The 16,092-nt window shown below is 35.9% G+C and overlaps 1 protein-coding gene across 1 annotated transcript in view; it reads right to left on the reverse strand.

Moving 5' to 3' along the window:
* PCCA (propionyl-CoA carboxylase subunit alpha) overlaps window positions 1–16,092 on the reverse strand; it is a 274,262-nt gene that overhangs the window by 175,019 nt on the left and 83,151 nt on the right. The window contains exons 9-10 of the mRNA XM_058833148.1: window positions 10,291–10,369; window positions 3,525–3,627 (exon numbers count right to left, since the gene is read on the reverse strand). Coding sequence (XP_058689131.1) covers window positions 3,525–3,627; window positions 10,291–10,369 — 182 coding nt within the window. The remainder of the gene's footprint in view (window positions 1–3,524; window positions 3,628–10,290; window positions 10,370–16,092) is intronic.

The raw sequence follows: 16,092 nt of genomic DNA on the forward strand, positions 1-16,092 counted from the left end.
AGTGGTCTAGAAGTTTGACAACTTTAGGATTTCCTAAACTAAAGCATCTCCAAGAAATGTTTTCCCTGTCCAGGGCGAGGTTTAGCAGCAGCACTAGCACCAGGACGCTCCAGCCAACTGCTAGTTTCCCTAGCAAGGGACTCAACACAATGCAAAGAATAAATAAATAAAAACAGGTACTTCCTAAGTGCTCACCCATCCAATCCAGATGAGTGGAGCTCTACAAATCCATGGGACCCTATAAGAAATCATTTGGGAGGTCCAAGGATTTTTGGACTAATTTTTTGTGTGGATTATTTTAGTATTAAAGCAATACCTCTAGAGCACAGCATGGTACTTGATGGAAAAATCACTGTCCTGTAAGCAGAATGATTCCTTGTGAGCACTTCTGCTTCACTATTAGCCTACAACTTTCCACGGAATTCTGTCTTGTCAAAACAAACAAAAAAATCTTGGAACGTTACAATAAAAATTGGTCATTGTGCTTCTCCTCTCTCTCTGACAATAATACATTTTTTCGATCCATGCAGTAACTTTTTTTTCACTTCAGGACATTTCTCATATCCTACTGCATTTCAGCAACCTGGATCTTAAAAGAAATGTTTTTCCATTATTAATTAATGTGAAAAGGAGACATGAATGAACATCTACTATGAGAAAGTAATTACAAATAGAATAAGCCAACCACATCCAGCATTAGGCTTTTATTTTTATTCTGTGACCACTGTTTCCAGTAAAAGAAACAATTGCTTCTCAGAAGATTGTATCTCAGAAGACATTTGCAGCATTCTAAAATCATCATCTCTGAGATGACGTGGAATTCCAGTGCACATCTCATTAAAAATGCATGTCCCAGCTACAGCTTTTGTTTCTGTTATCTAAACATTCATAACAGAAAATGCCCCATTTTGCAGGATTAGATGATTAGGACATTAGTACATGCTATGTGCATCTACATGCCAAAATAATTAAATATTATGTAGCAGAATCCCTCCTACATGATTCAGCTAAATTCTGTTTCCAGTTGTAGGATTGTTGTCTGGCCAAGTAGTAGACATTCCATGTACTCTTACTTTAAACTTTTTATCAGATACTTCAGGAGAACAAGACTTCAAATCAGTTCAAGCATAAAGTGTATTTGGACTCTATTTTCCTGTTAATTGTTTTAGTCTTTTCTCATGTTTTACAAAGTGATTGTTTTATAGCTAGACACAGGAAACTTCTTATTTAACAATTTTAAGTACCAATGCTTTGGAGAAATATAAGAAAGCTAAAAAAAGTTCTATTTAAAAGTCACTGCTAAATTAATAAATATTTGGCATCTGGTCTCAAATTGTTTGTATATTCAGCAGTTTGAAAATGAACCAAGGTCAACGTCCTAAAGCTGATTAGAACATGAAGTTAAAATGATATGCTATGATATTGTTAAAAGGTACCATCAAAGTGCTTGTAAAAGGAAAACAACATTCACTGTATGCTCATTATAAATAAAACTATAGATTATTAATAGCAAAGACATTTTGTTGGAATTATTCAACCGTTCCTAAATACACTACTACTTAGTTTTTTGGGGTAACCTTTTTTGAACCCAAAGGAATCAAGACAATGTAAAATCTGCCCTGAACTCAAGGAAATACGGAGGAATCGATCTCATCTAACTTTTGTGTCACTGAAGAATCAGTAGGAACCTGCTGAATCTCCCAAATCTGCAAGCACTGAAAGAAGAGATCTTAGAGGGGTACTGATCTGCACAGACAAAAAGAAAAAAGGACACAGGTAGCCAAAAATTATTAGCCATAGCAAGAGAATACAGAAAGATGCTGTAGCAATCTGACCTCTTTTGAACCCTAAGATCAATGCTGAAACTGAGTTCACTATATACCTTTCCATGACTTTTCAATAGAGAATAACATGGGGTTTAAATTTCATTTTTACACTGTTTATTCATTTTGCTGTTTCACTGTTCACAGACTGTTTCTTCATTTTATTCTTCTTTCTTCCCTCCTCCCCTTCTACTCCTCTCTGCTGAGACCATACCAGGAGTACTACATCCAGCTCTGGAGTCCTCAGCACAGCAAAGACATGGACCTGTTGGAACAAGTCCAGAGTAGGAGCCACAAGAATAATCATAGGGACTGAACACCTCTCCTGTGAGGAAAGGCTGAGAGATTTTGGGGCAGTTCAGTCTGGAAAAAAGAAGACTCTGGGGAGACCTAATTGCAGCTTTTCAGTACTTAGAGGGGACCTGATAAGTAAAGATGGAGATCAACTTTTTAGCAAGGCGTATAGCACCAGGAAAAGGGGTAATGGCTTTAAACTACAAAATGATAGATTTAGAATAGATATAAGGGAGAAATCTTTCATCATGAGAGTGGTTAAACAACAGAATAGGCTGCCCAGAGAGGTGGCAGATGCCCCATCCCCAGAAAAACTCAAAACCAGGTTAGACAGGGCTCTGAGCAGCCTGATCTAGTTGAAGATGTCCCTGCTTATTGCAGGGGGTTGGACTAGACGGCCTTTCAAGGTCCCTTCCAACCCAAACCATTCTAAGATTCTATGATATGCAAGTTAGCCCCATAGAAAACATCAGGCTGTGGACATACATCTAGTAAAAAAATGTTAAATATTTCTCTCATAGAAGTCATTTCATACTATCAAGTTTACTGTTCTTGTTTCACTCAGTTATTGAGCTACTTCAGGCCCTATTTAAAAAAAAACAAAAAACAAAAACAACCATACGCCACAACACAGAAAGGATTTAGATTTTGCACAAAAAGAAATGAAATTTCTGTGTAAAAATGAAATTTCTGTTGAGGACATGAATATGCTTTGTAAAGATTTCTTGTCAGGAAATACCTCAAGGCTATTGACAATAAAATTCAGCAATATTCACAAGATCAAACATCACAAATTTTGAAATCATAATTTTGTGAACAAATGCCTAAAAGAAACAACTTTTGTTCTGCATGAGCAGACCTGACTTAACTCTAAATTCAATAAATGACAGAAAAGGAAATAATACAGAAGTTAGAAAGAATATACCTGATTTTGAACCACAAACTACCCAAAATGTGACACAAATCCTCCTGAGTTCCCAAGTAGATACTTCAGAACAGAATTCCAAAATACTGACAAAACCACCTAGACCTTGCAACAAGTTGTTAAGCATGGCAGTTCTTGAACTCCTACATCCTCTGCTGCACTCAAGCACTCCAACAGGATCCAGAGTTCAAACCTCCAGCCTTCAGGACAGATGCTTATAACATTTTTTTTCTCCCCCAACAAACTGAACACAGTTCACAGTCTTCCTGCTAAAGAAAGGCTAGAGAATAAAAACAGGAAGGCTGTATTGTACATGATAGCCATGTAGTTTGAGCAATGACCCAAGACACCGGAAAGCACAAGACTCTGGGCCTTTTTTAGTGGTGTTTGAAACATTTTGAACTTTGATTTATTTATGGGTTCAAACCTCATTAAATAAATACACAATAATTAATAGTAGCAATAATAATAATAGTACCAACCTGGATTTCTATGTGACGAGGGTTATCAATGAACTTTTCTATCAGTAAGCGATCATCACCAAAACTTGAAGCAGCTTCTTGAGATGAAAATCTAAAACCTTCCCTTAAATAATGGAAACAAAAAGAATAATCTATATTTAAGAAGTCCTGAAGCACACAAGAAAGAACACCTACTGATTTCAGTAAACAGTCAATCTTCACTAATCAACACACACATCCAAAAACCAAGTTATACCTTTTGCAGTTCATTCTGTAATGAGTGTCCCTTTTTTCATACTTTTCTTACCAACACAAAAAAAATCCCAATCAACCACAAACCAAACCAAAACATTCTCAAAGCACAAAAAAATTCAGTATGTCTTAAAAGCTGGAACATTCACAACAATTATGTATTCATTTTCTTTGCTGGCATTTTCTTCTGCAAAACTAATGAAGTAATAGAATTTTAAGACCCAGTGATTACCAAGTGCTCGTTGTACAGAAGTAAAGGTGAAGCTCACCATTACTTACAGCACACAGCCCTCTTAACAACCAAGAACAGCAGAGGAGGGCCAATTGTGCATTAAACAACTTCAAATGTAAAATTACACACATTGCAAATTCCACCACTGAACACAACCTAAAGATGCAATACTTGACCTCACAGAAAACACCAGTTGTACTAGCAATTTCTCCCTGCCTTAAAGCATAAGTGAGGATTACACAAGCATTCTGTATGCTTCCCTCTATTTCTTCTCTTACATATATATGTAGTTAAACAAAACAAAGATTGAAAACTATTTTTTAACTTACATTTCCTATAAATAGCAGAAATAATACTCCTTGGGTCATAAGCTCTGACAAACAACTTCATGAACAGCTTTCTCAGGGTGAGACAGAGCATAATGCAAGGACCCAAATGAATGAAATTAAATTTTCCACAGGCTTTGTAAGTGGCATATTAGTGCCATTCATGTTGATACGTAGGGAAAGCTTGGTCAAATTTCTGTGTGACTGACTACTGAAACAGCATCCCTGACATTTGTGTCCAGAGTAAGAATTACAGCAGAACTGTTGAAGTTTTCATGCTTTCCATCTCTTGGATGTAGTTAACCCAGACCATAGATTCACAAGATAGGTAAATTTACAGCAGAAAAATGTGTAAGTTTAAAAGTATTTCTTCATATTTTTTCAGCATTGTGAGATAATACACATTGGAACTTTGAGAGATCATACCTAATGTACAACTTCCCTAAAGTCATACTTAACTTCAATATATTTAATTACCTAGTAAAGAGAAAAAAATGACATCAAAATTAGTGATTCTGTGCACTACCTGATCTGTCAAAAAAAAAAAACAAAACAAAGTGCTGTAATAAACAGACATAGTGTTTCTTACTGAAACTTATTTACAGCAATTTTAACTCCTATATCAAAGGCTCTGTTTTGTTTTGTAAACATTTTTGTGTCACATAGTTTTATGCACAATTATTCACAATTGACATTTTCTTTCACTGAAGGAAGTGTGCTAATTAGAAATCTAAACTGCAATACTTGTTAAAAAAAGACAGGTGTCTAATCATCTCCTCCATACATCTGTAAATCTGTTTAAATTATATATAATAGGAATTACTATCTCAGATATTCTGACCTTGTTTTATCATACAAAACTGTGCAGTTGTAATTGTCCAGTGAAAAAAATTACTTCCAAATGGATGTGAGGAAAAAAAATTACTGGAAAGAATGAAGAAGCAGAGCAGGCTTTTTAGGGAAGTGCGGTAGTTTGGAGCTGTGTAATCTCAATGCAAGATGTAATCAGGCAAAGCTCAATGCAATCAATTTAAACTGAGAGATAATGCTATTCAGAGGATGAAGCTGGACAAGATGATGTCTCTAGATCCCTTCAAAAATGCATAGTTGTAAAGAGGGAGAACAGGATCTCTCTAAGGTTCCCCTCTCTCCCTACAGTACGTTTACTCACACTGAAGTTTAAGTTGTACAAAAGCATTACTGATGTTGCCACAAGCCTTCCTGTGGTTGTCTGAAGTGAAACAGCCATGCCAACTTTCTGCCTCCAGCTCTGAGATCAGCAGTGCTGCTTTAATTAAAACAATTTTCTTTCGAGGCAGTCAGGCACTAACAAAAGACTGTACTCATTATGTAAAATTTTAGTTTTCAGAATCAGGAAATAGTAAAAGAACAGGTTTTTTTTCTTTTCAAGGCCAGCATTAGAAGGGCCATCTAGTTAAAAAGTAGATGTTTGATAGCCATTAGTATAGTAGAAACCCTCTAAAACAATGGCAAATAGGCAACAGATACTCAAATGTTGTTGACCTCACACACAGAACCAATATAGATTAGAATCAACTAAAATTATCTAGTCACAGCATTTTACATATGTTTACAGATGTAGATAGCACATAAGTATGTGGGGTTTTTTAAAAATAGGGTTTTAGGAAAAACTGTTCGTTACTCATCCAATAGACTCCTTCCCCTTACCTCAACAGCACATACCTGTGCAGGACAGACCAAAGATGACAAGCCCATACGCTCCCGTTTTTATTCAGTATTTTTAAAGGCCAAATGCAATGCTTTGGGAAGATGACAAACTCAATCCACAGGCCTCTAATAGGTAATGCTGTTTAGTTTTTAAAGCATTGTCCTCTTATACTGCATATTCCATATATCCTTTGCATTAGGAATGGCGGGTTCAGAATGATTTGCTACTTATTATTCCACATTAACTTCTTCCAGTACCACTGCTCATTCCAAACACAAGACCACAGAAGAGAAATAATAAGGGGTTCTTGGAATCTGAGCGTAGATGTTTGATTTCTGTTCAAAAAATTGGCATAAGCGTCAAGAACGAATTTCAGAAACATGACAATTTATGTTTTCCTATTATTATAGTATAGAAGACAAAATCTTTCATCTCTCTAAATATCTCTTGCTGGAAGATGCTTTGATAAAAACCTTCAAAACAGATACCCACTAAGCACGCAAGACTTCAAGACCTAGGAAAAGTTACAGAAGGTGAGCCAATAGGGAGGAATTACTAACACAAAGCTCCAAATTTTTCAAAGGTAACTCTTAAAATAATTTAGTTCAAATTTCCAACTTGGAGGTTATCATTTTTGCAACTGAAGCTACTAGTTAAAAAAACTAATTTCTATCTGCAAATCCACAGAGTTAAAACATGAGCCAATAGCTCCTGTATGATGACCTCTGATACTGAACCTACAAGCCAGTAAGTGCCTTGACATGCAAAGATCCATCCCAACCTCTGCCAGAAAATTCCAATCTGTTCTTTAGAAAAGATGGAGACCTGACTCTAATTCCTTTTCAGAGCTGCCAGGCTACCATTTGGAGATATCAAGCCTAAAAACTTAGTTAGATGTACAATTGTTATGAGCATACTGGAAGCAAGCCTTCAGTTTCTCCACAAAGAAGGAATGATACAGATGAGGTGTAGATAGTCAGATACTTGGCCTAGTCATGTTTTGCTGTACTGCACAATGAACTTCACGTTGCCTGTACCTGGAAAGCACTTTCAGATCAGGTTTGCTGGGATGCAAGCACAGAGGCTCTACACATACAAGACCAGAGTTGGGATGATCAATGATTGTTAAAAACACTTTTAGATACAGACCAATGGCAGAACTTTTTCAGGCTGTAAAAAACCCACCAACCAACTAACCTGAACTTAAGGTAAACTGCTTTTCAGAAATCTGCCCTTCATTTTCAGTATAATTTCAAGTGGGCATCTACTGTTAGGTGAAGAAAAACCATGCTAAATTATATTTCTCCAAACTAAGTAAACTAGCTAGGGTTTGCATTAGACTGAACACAGCTATTTTAATTTCAGATGTGGGTCAGTGGCTTGAACTGTACACAAAACTCCACTCTGGAACTTGACCAAAATTAGGAAAAAAGCAATAGAAGTGAGAACTGGGAGGTACTCATATCTTGAAGAACACAACAGCAGCCCTACCCAGAGATGGAATCATCACTGCAGCCTTCCACAGTGAAGGGCGTAACACCTATTTCAAAAAACAAATTGTAACACTGACAAAACTGTATCAGAAAATAGAAATAGTAACTAAAAATTAAGAGAAATCTTAGCTATAGCTGGAATAATATAATAATTACAGAGGATCTAAAACAATTGTCATCACTTGGCATATTTAAGGGACATGGAAGATGAAGTACTAAGCTACCGCAGGGAATAATTCTATAACAGGAGCTATTAAGTTCCTCAGATTGGTCTTTTCCTTTTCCAGTGGCTATTTCCACACCGTGCCATGCTTACATTTAAGCCTCCTTATTGTACACATAGCCAGTAGAAACAAGAAAGGTTTTCAAGTAGCCTGAAAATCCAAAAGTATGTTTCAAAGAAGAAGATTCTTCACCCAGAGGGCATTTGGACACTGGAACAGACCCCCCAGAGAAGTGGTCACAGATCACCAAACCTGACAGAGCTCAAGAAGTACTTGGATAATGCTCTCAGATAAATGGTGTGAGTCTTGGGAATGGTCCTATGCAAGGCTAGGGGTTGGACTCTATGATCCTTTTCCTCTTCCAAATCAGGAATGATTCTATATAAAGACTTTTGTTTTCAAGTAGTATTTTCAATTAATCCCATGAGACAAAGCCAAAACAAGTTTAGAGATCAAAATATTACCAGCCATTCTTCATACTTAGCTTGCATTTATGAACCCTAAAATGCAAAAGGCTATTCAGATACTGGTTTTTCCAGAGTCCCCCCATAGCTGATAAATTGTTTACTTTTAGTATTACATGGTCCTGAATGCAGCAAAACTATACAGTAGTTTTATGCAGTATTAAAACTATCAGATACATTGTTTTGTCAATAACAACTGAGTCACCTTCAAAACACTAAAGTCCAGTGTTCTCTAGACACAAAAATGAACAATTTTAGGTCTGTTACACAACTGTTAAACACAGAACAAATATTTTACAACCTCATAGGCATTCTTAAAGACAGACTATAAGAGAAACCCAAATGCTCTACTTCACTTGCAAAGTAAATCTGTTTGGCTTCAAATTCTCTTAGAACTCACTTTCCTCTTCCTGCAACAACTATTTTGTCAACTTCATTTTGCTTATTCACAAACATTAAAATAAGCATTTCTCCTTGATTTAGGTTTCAATAAATAGCATTGACCTGTGACTGTCTGGATGTTCTTCCTCTCAGCACCTTTTTAGATTCAACATTACACTATAAAGACAAGGCTTGCATAAGTAACCAAGATGATTATTGTAACGACTCCATTCCAAATAATGAATGAATGATACTTAAGAACTGGACTCAATGATTCTTGTGGGTCCCATCCAATTCCAGATATTCTACCATTCAAACGCTTTCCATAAACAAGGCAAGCAGCTCCAATTATCATAAAATAGGACTGAGTCAAAGTAATAGTACTAAATTAATTTAATGATATGCAAATGCATGTGAAAGAATTCCCCTAGCTAGCTCATACTGGTACCAGTCAGCTCTACCAGAAGACTTTATAAGCCATAACTACAGGCCTTCTCCAAAATAAGTTTGCAATCATGATTTTAGATCCACTTTTACTTTAGAACAGTTACTTTAATCAAGCTCCTTCGCTCCTTTCTGAAATAAACAAGAAATGAACACCTTTCTTTGAAGTCCAACAGATGGAACTGCTGCCTGAACAAAATCAAAGAAGTAATTTTGGATTCTAAAGCAATAGAAACAAAATATCCCTTTAAGAAAGCATTTTCCTATTTTGATTTGGATACAAATGGACTAGACAGAGCAAGGTACAAATAAACCCACCATGTTTTCTTTAAATCTTGAATTTAACTGCTAGACATTCATTGTTCTTTCATCCAACTTTTAGGTTTTGACAAACAAAAATTTAATAGGGGACAGAAAAATGACAGGGAAGTCTTGCAGGTGACCAAATTAAACTAGTCAAAATTTCAGTTGTACTTTGTTTTGACTTCAGCCCATGTGCTGCTCTCTCCGTGCAGGAAGGAAAACATTCAGGTTCTTTTGGATCAAACAGGCTTTTCGTTACAAATTTGGAAAAATCAGAAAATACATTTTCTGTCAGATCAGCAGCACACAGAGTTGAAATCAGGCTCCTTGCTGCCAGAAGATCAGCAGAGAAAGAATGGATTGTAAAATTTCGAGTCAACAACAAAGTACCATGAAATGTTCAAGATTCAGACAACCAGTAAGAGACATGGAAACATCTGTGTGTTGAAACACATGTTGTTTCAAAACAGGCAAAAGTACAATAGTTTGCTGATACAAATGCTTTAAACACAGAAGTATGCAATTTATTAGAGCACATTCTGGTAACGCCGTATGTGTTTCCATGTATGAATTATCAGTCTCATCAACTTTAACAGAACTAATGGCACGCATTAGTGTTTGTGAATCAGGGCCAATAAATATTCTACCTAACACAGAGAATTAATAAATCAGCATTCTGAAAGGCATACAGCAAAATGTTGTTTACAATCTAACATTGGACTAACAGCTGTTGTAAATGTTGGGGTTTTTACTCAAATTAATGGACGATTTTTTTAAGGTTTATGTGATAATTCATTAGAAGTAGGCACATGCAAACTTCCAAAGTATATTTCTCACTATGCTAAAGGAAGAAAACCAAATAATATCCAATTTCTCTGTCTTACATTTCATATCTGCTCAACTGTCAGCTCACAACAGTTTAATGGGACTTCAGTAACTGCAGCATTCATCAAGGCAAGCTTTTGGACAGCATCTCACCTGGTCTCTTCATCATCCCATGCGATTCTCATGCCTTTCCCACCACCACCTGCTGAGGCCTTGATCATGACAGGGTAGCCTAACAGCGGGGAACAATTAGACAGAAGTTCAAACTTTGTTCAGTTGGTCAGAGGAACATGACAACTGACCACATGTCCAATAAAGCCAGTAGACAATAACTTCGTTTATTAAAACACTTTGTTTGCAGGGAGAACAGAAGAGAAATTTTTCTTTTCAAAACTTAGCTGTCAGTGCAGTAATTTCTACAGCCAAGAAAGGCTGTCTTCTCCAATTCATTTATACCAAAAAAAACCACTGAATGAATTATTCCCAAATAATGAAGTGATTTATGAATAAGACATTTGACCTTTTTAAGCTCACATTTCTTTTGGAACCATTTTTGTTCCTTTGTTGCTGCTTAAATAATATTTTTTTTAATTAATAGCAAAAATGAGTAGGTCTTCATAAATTAAGTCTAAAGATTGAGTAAACAAATATGCATCCTATCAATACTTCTAGTGCAGCGCATTTTAAGTAACAGAGCAGCTCGAGAGTTGTGCTGCTTAGATATTATGTAATAGTATCAGAAAACAGATTACTTTTGTTTACAACAAAAACGTATTCTCCTCAAACTGACATGTAGTAAGAAAAAACAAGGAGTATAAATCTGTCAGCATTGCATACAACAGGCAATATCTTATTCATAGAAGAAGATACTGTAATATGGATATGAGGCAGGATCTTCGTTTCCTGAAAGCTAGAAAATTACAATAACAAAGTACACAGTTTAAATGCAGACTTAGTAATGACTGCTTTTCTTTTAAGACAAGTAATTTCAATTCAAAGCAACTTTCTGAAACAATTTCAACATACCAGAGAACTTCACCTTTCTCTACACAAACATGCAGAAAACTAAAAATCGAGGATCTGATTAAAATGCTTTTGACATTTCTAGGATAGCAGAAAATTTTTCATGCCTTTGGTCTCCAGTATGTTTAATGAAAATCACAACATTAGGCTAATATGAGACCAGATTATATCATTTGCCAAGAAGAGTCTATCAGTCCTTGAGAACTGAAGATATATTCTATGAAAGGCTTTGATCTAGGGAGAGATAGAGACTTTTGAATATGGTTCCTAGAAGTGGTCCAGTCTACTGTCATGTATTACTGATATTTACAGTTTCTTTCTGGAATGTATATCTACTCTTGCTCTGTCAAATGACAGCAATACAATATTCCCACCTCTTCCTCAGAGTGATCTAACTGAAAAGAGGTTCAGGAGAAGATAATTAAAACCAGCAAGATATGTAAAATTTTTGTTTTCTTAAAAAGTCTGAAAGAAATACCCAAAAAAAGGCATGAGACAAGCATAAGAAACAGTAGTGTTGACTGGAAGGCAGAAAAGCAGCAACAGTACAAGAGAACATTAAATTAACAAAGAAACAGGGGAAGAAAAAAATCAATAAAATAGTTCCAACTTAACACATTATTACACTGTGAAACCCCAGGCTGTAAAGCATTCACGTGGCTGAAAGCTATAGAGAGGTAACAGTTAAGCATATGTACAGCACAAACCAAACTCCTATAGGCATGGATTACCAAAAGCCTATAAATCTCCGTGCCTTGGAGCCTAAAGTAGTCTCTTGTTACAACATTTACGTTTAAGACCAAACAGAGCCATGCAAATAACCTTTCTAGAGTCTTAGATTTTTCTTATGAAATATCGGATATTGCCCATAGAAGGGTGCAAAATAAGCCACAGAGTAACAATGAGTTTGATCCAAGCCTCTACAATCCCAGAGATTAAAGGGTAAAGGCAAAATAACTCTAGATTACATGCAGCAACAGTGAAGTTCAACCAATTTTCATGAAATTAAGTATATACAATACCTACACTTTACTGATACTGTAGTTGCATCTCCAGATCCCTGGCAGCTGCCAGGCTCCTACGCAAGTCACTGGGTATCTTAAAACGGTAAGCTAAAAGCACATCTTGTAATAATTTCCATGCGAGAAATGAGATTTTACTGGATAATACTAGCAAATCTCTGGCAATACTATCAACATTTGGAGAACCTGTCCAACCCAAAAAGCTGCAAGAAATTTTGAAACAAGCATTGTTTTAAGCCTTATTATGGCAAATGCACTAAGGCAGTTTCTATCACTTAATCTATTTTATTCAATGTTACATGTACTTGAAAAAAATCACCATTAATTATGCTACCAATTTCAGTCTAACAATATCAGCCTCTTGAATGGTTTGCTGATTTTAATTCTGTAAGCAGAATCTAGTCCTAATTTACTGTTCTTCAGTTTCCAAAGCAAAACAGGCATGTTGAAAATGAGCCTTGGTAAGTCTCTGTATGCTTCAAAACTTATTTCATAGATCACAACTCACAATATTAAATTATCAGAAAGTATACATGGGTTACTAGTATCATTCATCAAGTGAATCACTTTGCTTCCACTCCCTATCTGCCTTTTTTATATACAGTGATTATATGTCAGCCACGCTTATAGGCGAAGAGGTTGAAGACTCCCAAGAGCCACTATATAAGTAAAAATAAAGTAATTTTTAAGAAAATAAAGTAAGGCCTGTTTTGAAAAAATACATAAAGCTTTTCTGGTTAAGAAGGAAAAATAACATCAAACCTCTACATGTTAGCATGTAAATTAGCCAGTCCCCTGAAAATCAGGGTACTGGAGCTTTTGCTCAAATATGAGGTTACACACCCCTTGCTTTTGGGAGCACTGAACTAAGCTTTAGAGCAACACTTTAGCCAGTACCAAAGACTGAAAGGAAGACCTTGTAAAATTTAAGTTTTGCATACATATTGGGTATAGGATACTGGGGTCAGAATGCATTATTCAACACTCTCCAGTTTTGTACTATTCAGCAGCAACCAGAATTCCTAAAGGATGTTCGCATGGATTGGTTGGATTAGTTGTGGGGAGAGGCATGCAAACAATTTCTAACACCATTTGCAAGTACCCACAACAACAGCAATGAAAGGACTCACAAAGCAGACACATTCTTGAGTAGGTGTTAGGTTTTCAATCCTTCCCTCAAATTAGATGCCAATTTACGTGAAATTAAAATTGCATGTGAGATTACAACCTACTCTTGTTTTATAGTTTTCCATTCTTGTGATGTCTCTTAAGGATGGGTCTAAAGATCTTAGGAGGCAAGAAAGCAAAAAGCAGGACTTGAAGATCACTGCACCTGCTTCTGCTGCTAAATAGGTACTCATAAGTTCGGACTGCTTTGTTTCCAGGACAGTTACAATTCTGAGAATCTGAATGATAAAAGGAGTAAACAAACTTCTGATGTCCCTGTTAGCTGTTAGCTCCCACCCTTTGCCACCATGGTTTTTAGCTGTCATTTACCTATTTTTATCAAGTTGCAGGTAGTAGACCACAGTACACATTGTGCAATACCAGTTTGAGCAATATTGCATGTGGCGATACAAGATTCTTTTCAATATCCATTATTAAATGCTAGCACTAACTAAACCCATGTCAAATGAAACATGACAAAAAAACATCTTGTTCATCTCCAGTTTTGTACAGATTTTCATTTAGTTTTAACTGGCTGCACTTCATAGCTGTTCAATCCTTCCAATTAGAGGAGTCAAACTTTCTGGAGTTTCATCGATGCTTCAGAATTAAGAATCCAACAGTTGTTAATGTACAATTCTACAAACAGACCTAAAAGCAGCATGGGAAAAGGGCCAATGTAATTAAGCACTACAGAAAGGTTCAGAAGAGCACAACAGCCCACACCAACAAATAGAGAGACAGTAGAAAGGAGCCAATACAGCAATTTGTGGCTGAACTTCTTCCAATTTCCGATTTAGCCTAGTTTTCCTGTCACATTCTCTCTATACAAGGCAGGAAAACATCTCAAATCAGGGGCAAAAAGATTTCACTCCCACACCTATAGAAAATGTGTATCCATAGATAATAATCACTGAAATACGTAAGGGCTGTGTTCTCAACCTTGAGTTGCCTTGCCTACTACAACTGAATCTTTGGCCAAAACACAGCAGGGAGAAACAGAAAAAAAAACACAGGCAGCAAGAGAGCATCACACACATTTTTACTGTTTTAAGTGCTGACCCATGGTTATTTTTTTAAGAATTACTTACGCTTTCTTAGAAGACTGAAACTCTAGATTAGTGAAATTAGAAACAATCTGAAAGTATTCCACTGCATATACAGTGCTTTATATACAAGGACAAACACATTTTATATATATACATATAATATATATATAATGTGTTTATAGATATAATATTTAAAAATGTGTTTATATATTATATATATATAATGTTAGGAGACAATAATTTCATTCTACCTTAGATCCTTTGAAATTAAAATCACTATGTTTTTGTCTGGTCAGTGGTTACAATTAGACACAAGTTTAACCGAACTTATCAACTTGTCAAAACATGGGTGGGGAAAAAGCTAGAAGGGACATTTTTCTTTCACTACATGGCATCATAGTACAAATCCTTGTTATATCAAAACAGTTTAAGAATTTTCCATCTAAATAAAGCACCACCCAGCTGTCTGTAATTGACTTTATTATCACAGATTTAAGACTGCCTTGATATAATGACCTCCAAAGTGCTACTGATATCAAAGACAGGAACCAGTCAACAGAACACCAGAAGAACTCAGAAGAAAATTAAAAAAGAATGTATTTTAAAACATGTCTAGAAAGTCACTGCATGGCTTCTGACTTACACTCATCAAACTGTTCAAAAAATACTTGCAGGAAATCTTTAAAACACAAGAGCGAGAAAGATTATTGAAGAGAAAGTGAACTGAAATAAAGTCACATTACTGTGTCTTTATGCAAGACTAAACCAAATCTTATTTATCGTTCTCTTCTGAATGTCCCCTTTTGGTTAATAAACTCTTTCTTTTGGTAATGCTCCCAAGACAGTGATCAGTTATCACTGGATTTAACAACCAGGACACAAAGCCTGACTCAGAAACGCTGACTTCAATTATGTCAGCCTTAAAAGTCAGGGAAACCTAGGAGGGGTTTCAGGGCAGTTAACCAGTGCAGGGTAAAAGCCCCAACTTAAACTGAAAGCAGAAAGATCTTACACTGCTTAGAAGTTACCTGTGGCAGTGCAAGTCTCACTTTCTTTCTGGCACATAAAGGCAGAGCGATAGCTCTTGTCACAGGTGAAAAGCTGTTTATCTACCTGTGATAAACCTAAATAGTTTCTCATGGTTGCAGTCTCAAGGGGAAAATTAAAGAAAAATTAAAGAAAAATAAGATATTTTACTGCATTAAAGTCTTCTTATAGAAAGCATTTAAAAACATGTGTAATTTCAAGCATATGGTTTAGCACTTTCACTAATATCAAGCTTCAGTAAATAAAAGCCAAAACTCATTAAAAACATAATACACTTAACCTTCATCAAAATGAGTCCCAGACTCATTTGCTGGTTGCTCTTTTCACCATTCTGTAAGATATTCAGAAGATGAATAGTGACTTTATTCCAGTAAGCACAGAATGCTGGTGCTCTGGATTATATTCAAGCAAGCTGTAGCCCACACAGTAATGAAGAATGAAGATCATAACATCACTGGTGTCAGTGTCATATAAAGAGAAGTGTACCATGCCTGACTTCTGACTATCATGTTCAATTGCAGATATACTTTTAGGTAACTCCTTTAGTGAGGTACTCATTACTGCATATTACATTCATTCCACAAATCATGGCTGCACTTGTTCTGTAAGGTCCAGTTTGAAAAGCTCAAATGTGAGGATTTAAGAGA

This window comes from Poecile atricapillus, chromosome 1 (genome assembly GCF_030490865.1).
Source record: "Poecile atricapillus isolate bPoeAtr1 chromosome 1, bPoeAtr1.hap1, whole genome shotgun sequence".
NCBI lineage: Eukaryota > Metazoa > Chordata > Aves > Passeriformes > Paridae > Poecile > Poecile atricapillus.